The sequence below is a fragment of the Saccopteryx leptura genome, chromosome 3 (assembly GCF_036850995.1).
Source record: "Saccopteryx leptura isolate mSacLep1 chromosome 3, mSacLep1_pri_phased_curated, whole genome shotgun sequence".
Classification (NCBI taxonomy): Eukaryota; Metazoa; Chordata; class Mammalia; order Chiroptera; family Emballonuridae; genus Saccopteryx; species Saccopteryx leptura.
Window position 1 is genome coordinate 227,455,941 of NC_089505.1, and position 17,253 is coordinate 227,473,193.

The 17,253-nt window shown below is 41.4% G+C and overlaps 1 protein-coding gene across 4 annotated transcripts in view; it reads left to right on the forward strand.

Annotated features, from left to right (window-relative positions):
- ST3GAL5 (ST3 beta-galactoside alpha-2,3-sialyltransferase 5) overlaps nt 1–17,253 on the forward strand; it is a 69,091-nt gene that overhangs the window by 46,801 nt on the left and 5,037 nt on the right. For all 4 annotated transcript variants that reach the window (XM_066377827.1, XM_066377828.1, XM_066377829.1 and 1 more), the window contains 3 exons: nt 6,285–6,628; nt 13,570–13,756; nt 14,987–15,145. In XM_066377827.1, the coding sequence (XP_066233924.1) occupies nt 6,285–6,628; nt 13,570–13,756; nt 14,987–15,145 (690 nt within the window). The remainder of the gene's footprint in view (nt 1–6,284; nt 6,629–13,569; nt 13,757–14,986; nt 15,146–17,253) is intronic.

Consider the following 17,253-nt stretch of genomic DNA (forward strand, 5'->3'; position numbering starts at 1 on the left):
TCTTTGAACTCCAAATTGTACAGAAAATCCACAGTTAAAAAGCAGGAAATGCTTTGAGTACTTTCAGTAATGCACATTAAGTTTAAATTCCTTTCAGGAGTAGTACAAATACTTCCTGTTCAACTGTCTATATTAACCAGTAGGCAGTAGAAGAAAAAAAAAAACTCCCCTATCATTTTCCCCACAAAACAGGGAATATGAGTCATTCATTTAGGCTTATGGGCCAGTTTTAAAACCTAAGTTTACTGCTGGATCAATAACAGACTATGACTGCCGCCAGTGCCCTGCAATGATTGGCTCCAGTGAGGATTCCTGAGCAATCGCTGACAAGGGGGATGGGAGTACCTAATGGGTAGGGTCAGCTTCCCAAACCCAATTCCTGCATGGAGAAGAGGTGACTAAAACTGACTTCCTACAAAAAAGGTAAACACCACGTCAACCCAGTTGTAAAGGATTTCTAAAAGATTATTTTTTACAATTATAAAAATAACACCCAAAATTCAGATAATACATAAATGAGTGAAGTGGAAAGTCCCTGTAATGTGTAGGGGAAAGGAATGAATGGGGGCCAGTTATAGAAGTCATACATGTTTGTGACCGTCTTAACTCAGAAATTAATAAAGTAGAAAGGAAAACCATCTTATAACCATGGTGGAATTAGGGGTCTCTTTTATTCTGTAACTTGAGACTTTTTTTTAGAGAGGGAGAAAGAGAGACAGGAAAGGAAAGAGATGAGAAGCATCAACTCGTAGTTGCGTCACTTTTGTTGTTCATTGATTGCTTCTTATACGTTTCTTGACCAGGGGCCTCCAGCCAAGCCAGTGACCCCTTGCTCAAGCCAGTGACCTTGGGCTCAAGCCAGCTACCATGGGGTCATGTCTATGATCCTCATGCTCAAGCTGGCAATCTTGCACTCATGCTCAAGCCAGCAAGCTCAGGGTTTCAAACCTGGGTCTTCAGCATCCTAGGTCGATGCTCTATCCACTGTGCCGTCACCTGGTCAGGCAAGACTTATTTTTTAACATAGCTTTTTAATACCGTTGACCCTGTCAGAATGCCACAATTTTCACAATGGTCCTCACAGGTTGTCCTGCTTCATTTCAGGCAGAGAAAACAGTATGTGTAAAAAACAGGTGCCTCAGAGGACCTTGCACATTAGAGGAAAGCAAGAGTTGGATATTGCTGAGTATTTGAGGTGGGGAATAGCAGAATATGAGACAGAAAATGAGATAGGTCCAGGGAGTGCCAGGCCTTGAAGGCCACACTAAGCAGCTCCTAAATAGGCTATGTAGTTGTGCATCATTAAAATAAGAACAAAAAATAAGAGCTCTCGCAAGTCCCCAGAGTGGAGGAAATGGTTGAGGAAGCTGGCCAGTGAGGTCATGGTATTCTGATTGGCTGTGAGATGGTAAAACCGGCTTCTTGCCCTGGCCGGAGGGAGGGGAGAAGAAAGAAAGAAAGAACTGGCTTTCAGCCTATTGGTGGAGTCAGCCCAAAGTTTTTGGACAAATTTAAATTATTGTGGATTTATATTAGTAGAAGAGGGTCTCAAGGCCATGAGGGTGGGGTGCTGTTAGCTTTGCTGATGACATTCAGCAGCTTGCAGTGTTAGTGGGACCCTGCTTGCACTGGACCTGGCCTACAGTAATAGAGGTGTGTGGCTGTATTGGTTGTGGGTTTTGTATTTCTACTTATAAGTGTCCCTTAATGTACCAGTGGTAAAAATAAATAAATAAGTAAAAATGCCTGTACACTTTGAAGGTATGGTTCAGATGTGAAATTGCACTTAACCCTCTTCAACATCCCCCCACTCCCTTCTCCTCTGATAAAAACCACCATACTGTTGTTTGATTGGATAAAAAAGATGTGGTATATGTACACACAGTGAAATACTACTCATGTACAAGGACTTCCTGCCATTTGCAACAGCATGGATGAACTTGAGGCATTATGCTAAGTGAAAGAAGTCAAACAGAAAAGACAAATACTGTGTGATCTTCACTTATATGTAGGATAGAAAACAAAAAGCAACATACTTTTTTAAATACCTTTCCATGAAATATCACATTTGTTTTCCATGGCAAATTGCCTGTCATTGACATTTGCAACTACCAGATGTCTGTTTATTCTTAATTGTGGACAGCCAGCAAGCTCAGCTGGGAAGACTCTTAAAATTGAAGCCCCTAGTCAAATGCCTTACTTTGAGAGCTGTGGGAGTTCCGTGTCTTTGAGAGTCCCCAGTTCTCTACTTCCTGGTGGGCCTTACCCTGGGTGAATGCCATCCAGACCCCGCCGCACCCTTCCTCGCTTGCCTGCTTTGCTTCCCACCTCGGAGCTGTCTGTAGCAGGGACTAGGAAAGCCTTCCTATCTGTCACAGCTCCACGAGGTGAGGTTTTTACCCTGGTCAGGTTTCCCCTGGGCTTTAAAGCATGCAAGGAGGAGAGAGGCTGGGAATTTCTGTTAGAAGGAATTACCCCTGGGGGCTTTCTGAGAGCTTGTTACACATTTTTGGAGGAATTAAAACAAAATAAAAATACTGCTGTGGGTTTTTAGGTGTTTCTAGTGGCATTTGAAACATTTATTTGCTAGGGATTGACTTATTGCACCCCCTGTCAACGAGGTCCAGGAGGGGTCACAGTCAGAAGATGGTTCTAAGCCGTATGCTCACCTCACAGTCTAGAAAATTAATTTGGAAGCCTGAAATGGAACTCTGCCAAAATGGAAATGGAATGAAATTTCACCCTTTCCCAATGAAACGTCGTAAGAGAAGGTTTGGCAGCCCGGCAGCCTGGTGCAGGTGTCCAGCTGGTCATCTACCTCTTTCCATCACTGATCCTTCACTGAGCTTCTTACATCTCTCTTGGCACTTCTCAGATGTCCGTTTCTATCCTGGGGGGTTCGGAAAACCACATGCTTCGGGTGTCATTCTGTAGTGAAGAACTAGACCTTTGTCCTCTAAAAATTGCTGTTTCTAACCTTCAGACCCAGAGTCTAGCAACAAATGTGTATAGTTATGTGCAGCCCCTCTGCCTTGCCCCTCCAACTAGGCATTAAAGGCCTGCTGGGTAGCAGGTTGGGTCCGGGGCTGACCTGCAGCTCTGGGGCCGTCTGGGTCCTGACCAGCTCCTCACTGGGCTTTCCCACTGATTCTTCATGAAGACGCCAATTCAAATTCAAACTTGTTGTCAGGGAAGTTAGTATACTGCTCTCTGCTTGAGAGGCCATGGTTTTGAGGTTATGGGAAGTAATCCTTAGCCCAGGTTAGCTTGCCAGCTCTGCCCTTTCTGGTTATGCGACCTTGAGCCCACAGAGTGACACTATTAGCGATGGTCTTTCAAGGTGTCATAGGCATCACGACACAAACTGAGACAGAGATTATGCAGTGTCTGCAGCACCGTCTGAGGTTCAGATGATACCACGTTCCATTGTTAGAACTTGGGCCAGGCCTTCAGATGAAAGTGGTGTGATCTTTCTAGGTACTAATAACGTTTGAAGCTTTAATTTTCTTTAAAAGGGGGAGTGGGGCTCTGCTAGAATAAAATAGCTGTGTTTCTACATAAAATTGATTATAGCAGCTGCGGACAGAGGTATGGGGCCGTGGTGGCCAGCTGCAGGGTGCAGAGCCACGAGGCCACAGTAGGCGGGTGGCCATGGAGGACCTGTTCAAGGAACAGGGCAGTCTAAGGTGAAGAGAATACTTGACTAGAAAGTTTCCTGAAGAGGGGAAGGCTGGAAACGTTGTCCAAGGAATATCTTATCAAATCTGCCAAGAAGTAGTTGATGCTAATACAGAAAGCTACATCAAGAGGTGCAGGTATTGGGTTGAAATTATTCATCTCCACCACAGTATCACTTAATCATGGTTAAAATTTTTTTTTTCTTTTAATAGTATAGTGACTTGTTTTGTTTACCAGTAATCCAGTGAAAATCGTAGTGTAGTAGAGTCTGTTATTTGCCTCTGATGTTTTTTATTATCTCACATCTCTAAACTGCCGTTGCCTTGTATCATTAAAATAATGTCAAGGAGAAGGATTTTTTTAATAACTTGTTAAAGTCAAGCATGTTTAACATTAGAGACTTACATGTTATACCTGAAATCATAAAGCTAGAGGAAAACATAGGCAGAGGCAGTAAACTCTGTGCCATTGCTCTTAGTAATATTTTTTTGGATATGTCTCCATGGGCAAGGGAAACAAAAGAAAAAAAACACATGGGACTACATCAAACTAAAAAGGTTTTGCACAGCAAAGGAAACCATCAACAAAACAAAAAGACAACCTATCAAATGGGAGAAGATATTCACTAATAATATATCCAGTAAGGGGTTAATATCTAAAGAACTCATACCACTTAACACCAAAAGGACAAACAATCCAATTAAAAATGGGCAGAGGACCTGAATAGACATTTCTCCAAAGAGAACATATAGATGATGCTCAGTGTCACTAATTATCAGAGAAATACAAATTAACACCACAATGAAATATCATCTCCCACCTGTCAGAATGACTCATCAAAAAATCAACAAACAAGCATTGATGAGAATCAAACAAACAAACAAAATAGAAATAAACTCATAGATACAGAGAACAAATTGACAAGTTGCCAGATGGGAGGAGGGTTGGGGGGTGGTGAAAAAGGTGACGGGTTTAAGAAGCACAAGTTGGCATTTATAACAATAGTCATGGGGATGTGAAGGACAGCACGTGGCATATAGTCAGTAATATTATAATAACCACGTATGGTGTCAGATGGGCACTGGACTTACTGGGATGATCACTTCATAAGTTATATAAATGTCCAATCACTGTGTTATATAGCTGAAACTGATATTGTAAGCCAAATGTAATTGAAAAATAAAGAATGTCACCCCAATAAATTCAATTTTAAAAACACAAAATAATGTGTTATACAAAGAGCTGACAAAAATAACAAGGCTTTGAGAAAACAACTTAGTAGGGGCAAACATTTAAAATTATGTACAACAATAATGATCCTCAAAATAGTATTGACATAGTTCAAAGGACATGTTCAATCCTAAAAATATTCCAGTAAATATAGGACTACACACACACACACACACATACACACACACACGGTGGTTTGATGATAGGAAGTATAAGGCAGGGCCAAGGCTGCCTAGTGTGGAAATGGGGACAAAAAGCACAGTGATGAGGGAGAACTTTCTGCCAGGCAGTGGGATCTGAGGCAGCATTCGGCCAAGAGGAAGACTGTGGGGCACATGTGCATTTGTACCATGTTCTTCCATAGTTTCTGTCCAGCTGGGGTAGTGTACTTGGCATTGATAGTTGTTCTTTGTTGATACAAAATGTTAATCTACAGGGAAAACTGTATGTGGAATCAAGGCAACATCTATGTTGACATGACCTTATTCCCTGATTCCATTTAGAGTAATTTGCATTCCAGACTATGTGAAAGTCATTATCTCAACTGATAAATACGCGTGTTTATCATCCTGCTAGATTGGAACCTGAAATATAAAAATATGTTTAACTGTGGTAAGAAATACATAACATGATATCTATCACCTTAACCATTTTTAAGCACTAAGTGTATTCACATTGCGAATCAGATTTCTAGAACTTTTTCATGTTACAAAACTGAAACTCCACCCATTAAACAACTCCCCATTTCCTCTTCCCCCCAGTCCCTGGTAGCTACCATTCTACTTTCTGTTTCTATAAATTTGACTACTTTACATACGTCATATAAGTGGAATCGAATGGAATCGTACAGTATGTGTGACTGACTTATCACTCATTTTTGCCGGCCCAAGTTTGCTGAGAAGTCCATGGCACAGTTGTTCGAGCACAGGTACAGCAGGGGCTTACTGCCTTTTGTGAAGAAAGCCCCCAGCGTGAATGTGGCCGAGTACCAGTATAATGTCCTCAAGGTTCATCCATGTTGTAGGATGTGACAGGATTTTATGAAACACCTCAAAGTGTATCTTTTTCCCCCAAAATTTTTTGAACATGTTAGGCTGGGGGTGATAGGAGGTGGAGGTCCTTTCTACTTTATTTCTGTAATGAAATAAATATTCTTGAGTCTTATCTCCTTGTCATGTGATTCTGCCAGGTCTTTTTCTGCAAGTTTCTAGCATAAATTAACTCTTAAAAGCAGATGTTCTATGTTAAAAGACAATTATCAAAAGGGGAGCCAGGTCAGACAGCTTACAGATGACACAAAGTGTCATCTATGAGTATACTTCTAATGCCTGAGAGTATGGTAAACTCACACACAGATTGGTGTGATTCTGTTCCAGAGGGCTCAGAAGTACGCTCAGCAAGTCTTACAAGAGGAATGCCGGCCCAAGTTTGCTGAGAAGTCCATGGCACAGTTGTTCGAGCACAGGTACAGCAGGGGCTTACTGCCTTTCGTGAAGAAAGCCCCCAGCGTGAATGTGGCCGAGTACCAGTACGATCCTCCTTTTGGATTCCGGAGGTTCTCCAGTAAAGTCCAGAGCCTTTTGGAAATATTGCCTGAGCATGACTTTCCGGACCACTTGAAAGCAAAGAGTTGTAGGCGTTGTGTGGTTATTGGAAGCGGCGGAATACTCCATGGACTAGAACTGGGCCGTGTCCTGAACCAGTTCGATGTTGTGATAAGGTACGTTAGTTTTAAACCAATCTTTCTTCTCTACAGTTAAGTTCACTGCTGTTGATCAGTGCAGTACTGCATGTCTCAGCCATCTGGAGGTTAACTGTTTAAGAAAATTGAAACAAAAACTTGAAATAATTAGATGCTCCAAACTGCTGTACGGACCCCAGTTTGGCAAAACAATTTTAGAAGAGGTGATGTTTAGAAGGATGGGTAGGTTCAGTTAAGCCAGCAAAGGAGGAAGACTGTCAGGCAGGGTCAAGAGGAGGATGAGGGGCCGACTGAGTCAGTAGGGTGCCTGGCCTCTGGGAGCAGGGCTTGGCATGGGGTTTGGTGTGAACGAGCCTGAGGCGGCTGGCTGTTGGGGTGCAGGAGGGAGACAGGAGTGTTTACCCCACACAGCAGAACACAAGGCAGTCAGCCTACATTCTCCTTGATTTAGCTGGTTAAAATTTTTCTGATTAAAGAAGTAAATATTGGCCCGACCTGTGGTGGCCCGGTGGATAAAGCGTCAACCTGGAACGTTGAGGTTGCTGGTTCGAAACTCTGGGCTTGCCCAGTCAGTCACATATGGGAGTTGATGCTTCCTGCTCCTTATCCCCTTCTCTCTATCTCTCTCTTTCTCTCTCACTCCCCCCTCTCTAAAATCAATACAGTTTTTTTAAAAAAGTAAATTATTACATCTTAAAGATGAAAAAATACAAGAAAATATAAGGAAGAAAATATTACAGCACAAATAACCAACCACTATTAATTTGCTGAATTTTTTTTTCATTTTCTATACATATACTAATCAGTACATTTATATACTTAAGAAGTTTAGATTTTTAAACTTAATATTATGAATCGTTTTTGAGGTCATTACATATCTTTGGGAAACTAATTTTACTAAGTGTTCATTATTCCTTTAACTGATTATATGCTGTTATTTACCCACTTTCCTACTGCTGGGCGGTTAGATTGTTTCCAGTTTCTTTATTAGTGTGAAAATGTTTTACACATTCTCATATATATGTCTACATGTACATCTCTGATTATTTCCTTGAAAATAATTCCAAGAATTCCTAAAATTGTTAACTTAAAGATATTTGAATGTTTTTAAGGATGTTGATATATTTTAGTAAATTGTCCCTATCTTAAGGGTGTACAGAATCAGGAACATGATGAAAGTTGAGTTGTAATTAAATTTGCTAAGAGCAGGATGTAGAGTTGATTGAAGGCAGGAGAAGAGATGGGCGGGCACTGGGGTTTAGAGGTTGCAGCCAGAACATGCAGAGTGGGGACCTGGTATGAGACAGAGAAAGAGGAAATTGAGGCTAACATAATCAAATAGGAGAGGCATATTGGAAAAGTAAATTACAGGACTTTCTGACACTTTAAATGTCAGAGGACAACCAAGAGTTCTAGTCTAGGAGTCTGAGACAGTAGTGGTACCTACTGTCAGAAATGAGGACACTCTCTAGCCTGACCAGGCAGTGGTGCAGTGGATAGAGCGTCGGACTAGGACACAGGACCCAGGTTCGAAACCCCAAGGTCACCAGCTTGAGCGCGGGCTCACCAGCTTGAGCATGGGCTCACTGGCTTGAGTGTGGGATCATAGACGTGACCCCATGGTCACTGGCTTGAGCCCAAGGTTGCTGGTGTGAGCAAGGGGTCACTTGGTCTGCTGGAGCCCCCCGGTCAAAGCGCATATGAGAAAGCAATCAATGAACAACTAAGGTGCCACAATGAAGAATTGATGCTTCTCATCTCTCTTTCTCTCTGTCTGTCCCTCTCTTTGTGTCACACACTCACAAAAAAAAAGAGAGAGAGAAAGAAATAAGGACATTCCCAGTGAATGAGGGAGGATGACGAGGCTAAAATACGTTCTCTTGGTGCCTTTGTCCCTAGGAGCTGAGATCCCGGGCAGGTTTCCTAACTGCCCTGTGCCTTCGTGTCCTTGTCTGTAAGCAGAGGCAGTAGCAGCACATACCTGATGGGGTTACTGTGAAGATGAAACCAAGTTAACAGATTTAAAGCACTTAGAATAGTGTCAGTAAATGCTCAATAAATATTAGCATCTACTTTGGGGGATGTGTAGGACTGTGGGAGCTAAGGAGGAGAGGGCAAGGGATATAATGTGTTTTTAGGAAAGAACCAACCTTTTTTAAGTTTCAAGAGATAAAAGAAATAGGTAAGAACCAAGTTTTAAGGCAAGAGGGGTGGGTACCATTGGCCCCAGTGAGCAGAAGGCAGCATGGTGTGAAGTGGGAATGTAAAGATAGGGGTGAAGGCAGCTATAACCATTGCCTTTCACCGGCTGATGTGTATGTGACAGTGCATGTCATGTGCTTTAGATGTTCTTATTCTTTGGTGAAGCTATCACTGTTGGCCAGTGTCATACAAGCCAGACCCCAGCATTCTAAAGGCAGGGTTTTGAGGCTTCCAGAACTCTATCCTGGCCTTCTGTTATCAGCTGGATGGTCTTCTGTGCACAGGCAGCACTGGGGGAGACAGAAGGGCCCTCTGCCCATCTAGCGGTGCCTGACTGGGATATGGGAGGGAAAGAGGTGAGAAACGGGTGCCTGTAGCGTGCACTCTGGCACAGGGGAGAGAAGTGGGAGCAACGGGCGGCCTTGAGCAGAACAGCCGTGGGAATTGGCTCTTCAGGGGGAGGAGGGTAGGCAGCAAGATCTGGGAAAAAGGCCTCACCTGGCAGGAGGAAGAAGCATCCTTGGGAGAGCAGGAAAGGGGGCTGGGAAGGTGCCCGGTTATGGTGGATGCCAAACTGGGGGCATGGACTTCATGCGTAGGCACTGGGAGGCCGCTGAGCACAGGGGACAGAGAAAGGGTGACAGCATAATTATGAGGGAGAAGATCGGTTAAGAAACTTTTGAGAGATAATTTTTAGACTTAAAGTGAGTCCAGATTTAACCAAAAAGTTGTAAAAATAGTATAAAGAACTCTCATTTACCCTTCGCCCAGGTTCCCCAGTTGATAAAGCTGTATCACATTGGCTTTATAATTTTCCCTTAATATATACTATTATTCTTTTCTGAACCCTTTCAGAGTTAATTGCAAATATCTAGCTACTTGACCCATAAATACTTTAGTGCAGTAGTTCTCAGAGTGTGCGCCAGGGCACACTGGTGTGCCCTAGAAGATTTCCAGGTGCGCCCTATGGTATTCCAGAGAAATATGTGCCTGTTGGGGACCAAAAAACCAACAGGGCTTTTGGAGTTTAGATTTTAGGAGGCAGAGGTATAGGGAATTGGCTGTAAGCTGACAGTCTGCCCAATCCCCCACCTCACTTGCCTGATTAGGTTGCAAAAGGCTGTTAAGCTGTTTTGCTGGATTGTTTACCCCCTATGTTCCCCGGAAAGACTGGAGGCAAGTTTCTTCTATCCTTTGTTTGGTGTAAAGTTAAGATAATATTCTGGTGGGGGTTTTCTACACTTGGTAAAATTCTTGAGTTGCCTTAGAAACATGATCAAAGATCTCATTGATTTACTAATGGCCCACTTTGCCCTATAAATAAAGCAAGATGCGATTTTGGGGCACACTTTGTTCTTGCCAGCAGCAATTACAGGGCCCTCCCAACCTCGTATTTTCTTAATTCCATACCATTCCCACTCAGAACCTGGAATTACTAGCTGTGCTGGTTCACGGCATGTACCCAGATATAAAAATAAATATAGTTACTCTAGTATACCATTTTATTATGGAAATACCACTCTTTGTTAACACGTCATTATTATATTTATTATTAACACATCATTCTATTATTTTTAGATAAATATACCCAAATAAAATGGATAGATTTCTCAAAAAGCGTGATATTGAAGAATCCGATTCTGGAAGTGAGCAAAAATTAAGTGTAAATAAAATAGGACTTGAAGGCTGACGGGCAGAATTTAATTTATAGCATTTTCCATCACTTAACACTGAACAATACGATTGGATTAGAAACCCATTCATGAGCTTTTGCACAGCAAGAGAAACTGACAACAAAACAGACGGCCAACTAAACGGGAGGTGATATTTTCAAACAACAACTCAGATAGGACCTAATATCCAAAATATACAAAGAACTCATAAAACTCAACAACAAACAAACAATCCAATAAAAAATGGGAAGAGGACATGAACAGACACTTCTCCCAGGAAGAAATACACATGGCCAACAGATACATGAAAAGATGCTCATCTTCATTAGCTGTTAGAGAAATGCAAATCAAAACTACAATGAGATACCACCTCACACCTGTTAGATTAGCTATTATCAACAAGACAGGTAGTAACAAGTGTTGGAGAGGCTGTGGAGAAAAAGGAACCCTCATCCACCGTTGGTGCGAATGTAAAGTAGTACAATCATTATGAAAGAAAGTATGGTGGTTCCTCAAAAAATTAAGAATAGAACTACCATATGACTCAGCAATCCCTCTACTGGGTATATACCCCCATAACTCAAAAACACTGGTATGTAAAGACACATGCAGCCCCATGTTCATTGCAGCATTGTTCACAATGGCCAAGACATGGAAACAACCAAAAAGCCCTTCAATAGAGGATTGGATAAAGAAGATGTGGTACATATATACTATGGAATACTACTCAGCCAGAAGAAATGATGACATCGGATTATTTACAACAACATGGATGGACCTTGATAACATTATACTGAGTGAAATAAGTATATCAGAAAACACTAAGAACTATATGATTCCATACATAGGTGGGACATAAAAATGAGACTCAGGGACATGGACAAGAGTGTGGTGGTTACCGGGGGTGGGGAGGGGAAGAGAGGGAGTAGGAGGAGAGGAGGGGCACAAAGAAAACCAGATAGAAGGTGACGGAAGACTATATGACTTTGGGTGGTGGGTATGCAACATAATCAAATGTCAAAATAACCTGGACGGAGGACCCGGGTTCGATTCCCAGCCAGGGCACACAGGAGAAGCGCCCATTTGCTTCTCCACCCCTCCGCCGCGCTTTCCTCTCTATCTCTTCCCCTCCCGCAGCCAAGGCTCCATTTGAGCAAAGATGGCCCGGGCGCTGGGGATGGCTCTGTGGCCTCTGCCTCAGGCGCTAGAGTGGCTCTGGTCACAACATGGCAACGCCCAGGATGGGCAGAGCATCGCCCCCTGGTGGGCAGAGCATCGCCCCATGGTGGGCGTGCCGGGTGGATCCCGGTCAGGCGCATGCGGGAGTCTGTCTGACTGTCTCTCCCTGTTTCCAGCTTCAGAAAAATGAAAAAAAATAAAAAATAAAAAATAACCTGGAGATGTTTTCTCTGAACCTATGTACCCTGATTGATTAATGTCACCCCATTAAAATTTAAAAAAAAGAAAGAAACCCATTCATGAAAGCTTCAAGTGATTTTGGTTTAACAATACAGAAGAACTGGCAGCTATATCCACTGATCGTGGATTGGTGATTAAACATAAGGAATTGTCACTTGAAGCCTTCTGGATTTCTATAAAAGAAGAATATGTGGCAAAATCTAAAAAAGCTTTAAACATCAAGAGCAAAAAGAGAGGAATTCTTCAATGTATTGATGAGGAAATGAGAGTTTGCCTTTCAAATATATGCCCAAACATTGAAGAAATCTCTAGGACACATCAGGCTCATGTTTCTCATAAACACAAGAATGAAAAAACTTAACACATTCATACTGGAACCTGCCAAATTTACTAAATCTTACTAAGAATGTATCTATATATATAAAAAGATAACTTTTTTGTTGTTTTTTTATTTTTCAACTCCTCTTTTTTACGAATTCTAAAAGCATAACAAAAAATGTAACATAAAAATTTTTTTAATGTCAGAATAAATTTAATTTTGTTGTATTTAATTAACATAAAAGCACGCTTGGACATTATATTTTTTTCTTTAATATTTGACTTAATTATTATAACATATTTCTCAGAAATTTGTATATCGTGCACTTACAATTATTTGTAGGATTTTAAATGCACCTCGACTTCAAAAAGTTTGAGAACCACTGCTTTAGTGTGTGTTTTCTAAGAACAATGATATTGTATTATAGAACCACAGAACAATATTTAGAATTAGGAAATTAATACTGATACAGTAGCCCTTATTCATTTGCAATCTTTATTCAAATTTCACCAGTTATTCTAATAATGTCCTTTATTTTTAAAAAGAAAAGAAAGGGGCTGGGGGAGAGAAATAGAAAGGAAAAAAAACCTTGTCCAGGATAATGTCTTGTATTTAGTTGCTATGTCTAATAATATCTTTTAATAGTCCAGATTAGGTGTCTTGAGATCTAGAAGAAGAAGTGACAGTGGAATAGAAAAGAAAGGTTAGACACAGGTGACATAATACAGGTGAAGAACCAAACAGACCATAAAACTGTGTAATAGGGTGAGTAGTATTACTTCAGGAAGAATCCTTAGAGTTTTCCCCCAGACAACCACCTTGTTTAAGCTTTGTTGCTCTAACAGCTGTAAGTGTTCCCAACTCTTGGTCTAAGACTAGGCTTCCACCCGGCTCATTGCCCTCCCTGTCCCTATAGAACTGCCACCGTGGCTGGCATGGTTTCTAGGTTTTCCTCTCTGATTACCCTTTTGAAATTCTGACAAAAGCTACTAATATCTGAGCACAAGGGGGGGGGGGGGGGGGTTCAAGGAAGCATTACTAATGCAGAGAAAGCCCCAAATATAATATGTTTGGATTGGCTCAAAATGGCAGGAGCAGAGAGAATTGCTTGACACTCAGAGATCAGATCTAGTGTCCTTCACTGGAGACCAAAGGCTGCATTCATCAAGCGCCTGGAACAGGCTGAGCTGGAGGGAGGGGGCTGGTAGGAGGGACACCCTGCCCCCAACCACAGACTCATTTCCAGCCCTAAGACAAGTGTGGAGAATTTGATGAGCGGATTATTCTGTGATGTGATACGATAGTTAATGGCTTTCTTTGTCATTTTGTCCTTTTTATTTAACTAGGTTAAACAGTGCGCCAATTGAAGGATATTCAGAGCATGTTGGAAATAAAACTACTATAAGGATGACTTATCCAGAGGGTGCCCCACTGTCTGATTTTGAATATTACTCCAATGACTTGTTTGTTGCCGTTTTATTTAAGAGTGTTGATTTCAACTGGCTTCAAGCAATGGTAAAAAATGAAACCCTGGTAAGCATTAGAAATTCAGCCATCAAATGTGTCTTTGTGAGAAGTGAAGGGGTCTCTAATTGTAATTACAGACTCTTACTTGTAAACAAACACATAATGGAATGCATACGCTTTTGTGTTGTCTTTTAAATAACCACTTCTTTTGTAGAAACCCCTCAGAACTCCGTGCTGGAAATTGCTTTCAGAACTTCATTGAGTCACAGGTGGAAATCATGGTCTTATTTAATGGGAATATCAACTTTTGTACCAAAATTGTTACTACTAAATTCAATGACCCAATTTATTCACCAGACATGAACTTATATAGCTTTTGGCTATTTGTAGAAAGTAGTTTACATGGGTTAATGTAAACCATTATTGAGGATATTTAAAAGAATAGACAAAAAATCTGTTGAGAAATATTCTCAAGGAGCTTCTCCAAAAATGCTTTGATTGATTGGTAGTATTCTTACAGGAGTAAATTCCTAGCATTCTGAGGGGCAGATGTAGAGAAGATGTCCCTCACTTGGCCATATTTCTGTTGTTTGTCTTTACAATCAGTCACATTACTTTATAGTCTGCCTATTGTATTGAAATAAATTTTAGAGGCCAGCTGTCATGGAGTGTGTGTGCATTTATATACACATGCACAAACTCTGTTCACATAAATTAATTGGACATAGTAGACTTTTCACATAGGCTTCTTGTGTTGGAGACTTTTGTCTCTCCAGAGCTTGATTCTGTACAGGTTATCCTGGTCTTCTGGACTTTCTGTTGAGTAAAGGTTGTTCTGGTTGGGAGGTGAAGCACATATGAAATGATTTATGGTCAGTTACAAGACTTCGCAGAACTGGGAAACAGACATGGGGTGGGGGCGTGTTAGGAGCCAGGCGCTCACAGCACCATTGCCCTTTAATTGGCTCTCTTTGCTTAGTCTCCCCTGAGTATAATGGTGGCTCTCAATCCTAAAAAAATCTACCCTCTGGTCATTCCCTGAGGAACTTCTTCCCCAAACAAGAGCCGCTTCTGTAGTTTTCCCCTTGTCTAGTGCCACCTTCATGAATCGGGCCCTGTAGAGTTGCTTTTCTGAGTTAAAATACTGAATTTGCAAAACTCTGACTTTGCTACAGAATGCATGCCCGCAGGGAATCATGACCACAACTTGGCCTATTATCAGGGGATATGTCCTCTCCTCCACTGATCCAGATGACTGCTAAGTGCCTCTAATGAATGCTTGTTTTCTTTCCTTAGCCATTTTGGGTACGACTCTTCTTTTGGAAGCAGGTGGCAGAAAAAATCCCATTACAGCCAAAGCATTTCAGGATTTTGAATCCAGTTATTATCAAAGAGACTGCCTTTGACATCCTTCAATATTCAGAGCCTCAGCCAAGGTTCTGGGGCCGCGATAAGGTATTTTCGTTGCTACTGAAAGTTAACTGTTCTTCTCTTTGTTTGAGGGACATCTGTACAGATTTCACTTAGGCTCAGCTGTCTACCCAGAGGCACAATTCAGGGGAGAAACCTAGCCCATGGTTAGCAGCTTCTGCACTGCTCTGCACCGTGACTTCAGGGCTCCTTATTGCTTAGTATAGTCAGCCCATTAACATATGGGTCACTGAGATGTTATTCAAGGTATTCTTACTCTGGGACTCCATATAACTAATAACAGGATGCTGAAAGATATTGTGATAATCTGGAAAGTTCTTTACATTTTGATTCTGTGGTGAGAATTTCTCACTTTATAGGGGATAGTAAATAAAGTCAGCCCCTAGAGCAGTTCTTTTCAGTTGATGCCTGGGTCCTTCCCCAGACATTCTGATTTAATTGGTCTGTGCTGTGGTCTATACATTGGGATATTCAGAGTTCCGTAGATGATTTTATTTTGCAGCCTAATTTGAAAACCTCTGCTCTAGAGCAGTGGTAGTCAACCTGTTCCCTACTGCCCACTAGTGGGCGTTCCAGCTTTTATGGTGGGCGGTAGCAGAGCAACCAAAGTATAAATATAAAGATAGCTTTAACTGTAGTAAGTTGTTTTATAAAGATTCATCCTGCCAAACAGCAAAAATCTGACATAAAGTACTTGGTAAGTAATTATTATTATATGCTTTAACTTGCTGTAACTCTGCTTTATAAATTTTATAGAGTAAAGCTACTTCCCTACTTTATAAATCACCATGACTGTGGAACCGGTGGGCGGTTAGAAACTTTTACTACTAACAGAGATACAGAAGTGGGCGGTAGGTATAAAAAGGTTGACTAGCCCTGCTCTAGAGGCTGTTCACTGGTCAGTTCTTTACCTGAAATTAGCCTGTGTTGCCACCAGGGGTTGGTGAGTCCTTTATTATCTCTGATTTGAAATAGACTTGTGTCTCTAAAACTTGTCAGTAAAGCAGTGAAAATCATTCTTCAACAAAAATTTGAGCAAAACCTTTATATGTAGAGAAAATCAAGGAATTTTGAAATGTAGGGGCCACTGCTCAAACTGAGGGCCTGAGATCTCTCCTAGGAGGCAGAGCTGGTCAGGGTCACAATTTGCAAACACTGAGCTAGACTCTTAGCTGTAGTCCCTGGTAGGCAGATTAGCAGGTTCTTCTATTTGCCATATAGATCAAATTCTAATTAAAAGATTCGTGAAAACAACTGTGTACATTTTAAAGGAAGAATTCTGTGATTATTATGGAAAACAAACACCTAAATATACTCCTTGAAAACAAAACCTGGTTCTTAACTTTGATCAGTGACAGCTAAAGTCAACTCTGGCCCCAGCCTCAGGCATGACTGCCTGCTCACCTGGATGCTTCAGTATTGAAGCTCTTCCCCTGGGCAGCTGCCATTGTCCTCAGGTGCTCTGCCCTCTGTGCTCTCCTGCCTCTACACCCACGGCAAGCCCACACAGTCCTGTAGTCCCTGCCCGTGCAGGAGCACATCCAGGGCCAGTCCTCCCCTCAGGAGGTGCGGTTTCCCTCTCAGAGAAGAGAGGCTCTGCGCCTCCCCAGTGGCTGTCAGTCTGTGATTGGAGTCATTTACTAGGGTGTGTTAGCTACTCTCTCCCATGTGGAAGCACATAGGGGCTCAGAACACGGTCATCTGTTAGTATCACTTACAATGTTAGACTTAAACAAACTGGGGAGATTCTTAAACTAAGTTATAAAGAGGTTATACTATAAATCTACTTGGGTATCTCTCAGTAGTTTTATATTTTTGTATCTTTTAAAGTGTCCTATTTCTTTATTAAATTCCATGGTAATTTTTAAACATGGGCAAATGGTCATTTGCTTATTTATAGGTAGATTTTATTTAAAAGGTAGGTAACCTTTTAAAAATGGACATCTTTGTGTAAAATATGAAATTGCTGAATGACAAACAGTATCAGAAAAGTTAGAACAAAATAACTGTTTGTGGGGGGGGGGGGGTAGCAAATATATGACAGTCAGTGTTCTCAAAGTACAAGGAGATCTTAGTAAATCAAAAAGAAAAAAAGATGACCCAAACAAAAATAAACTATGAACAGACATTTC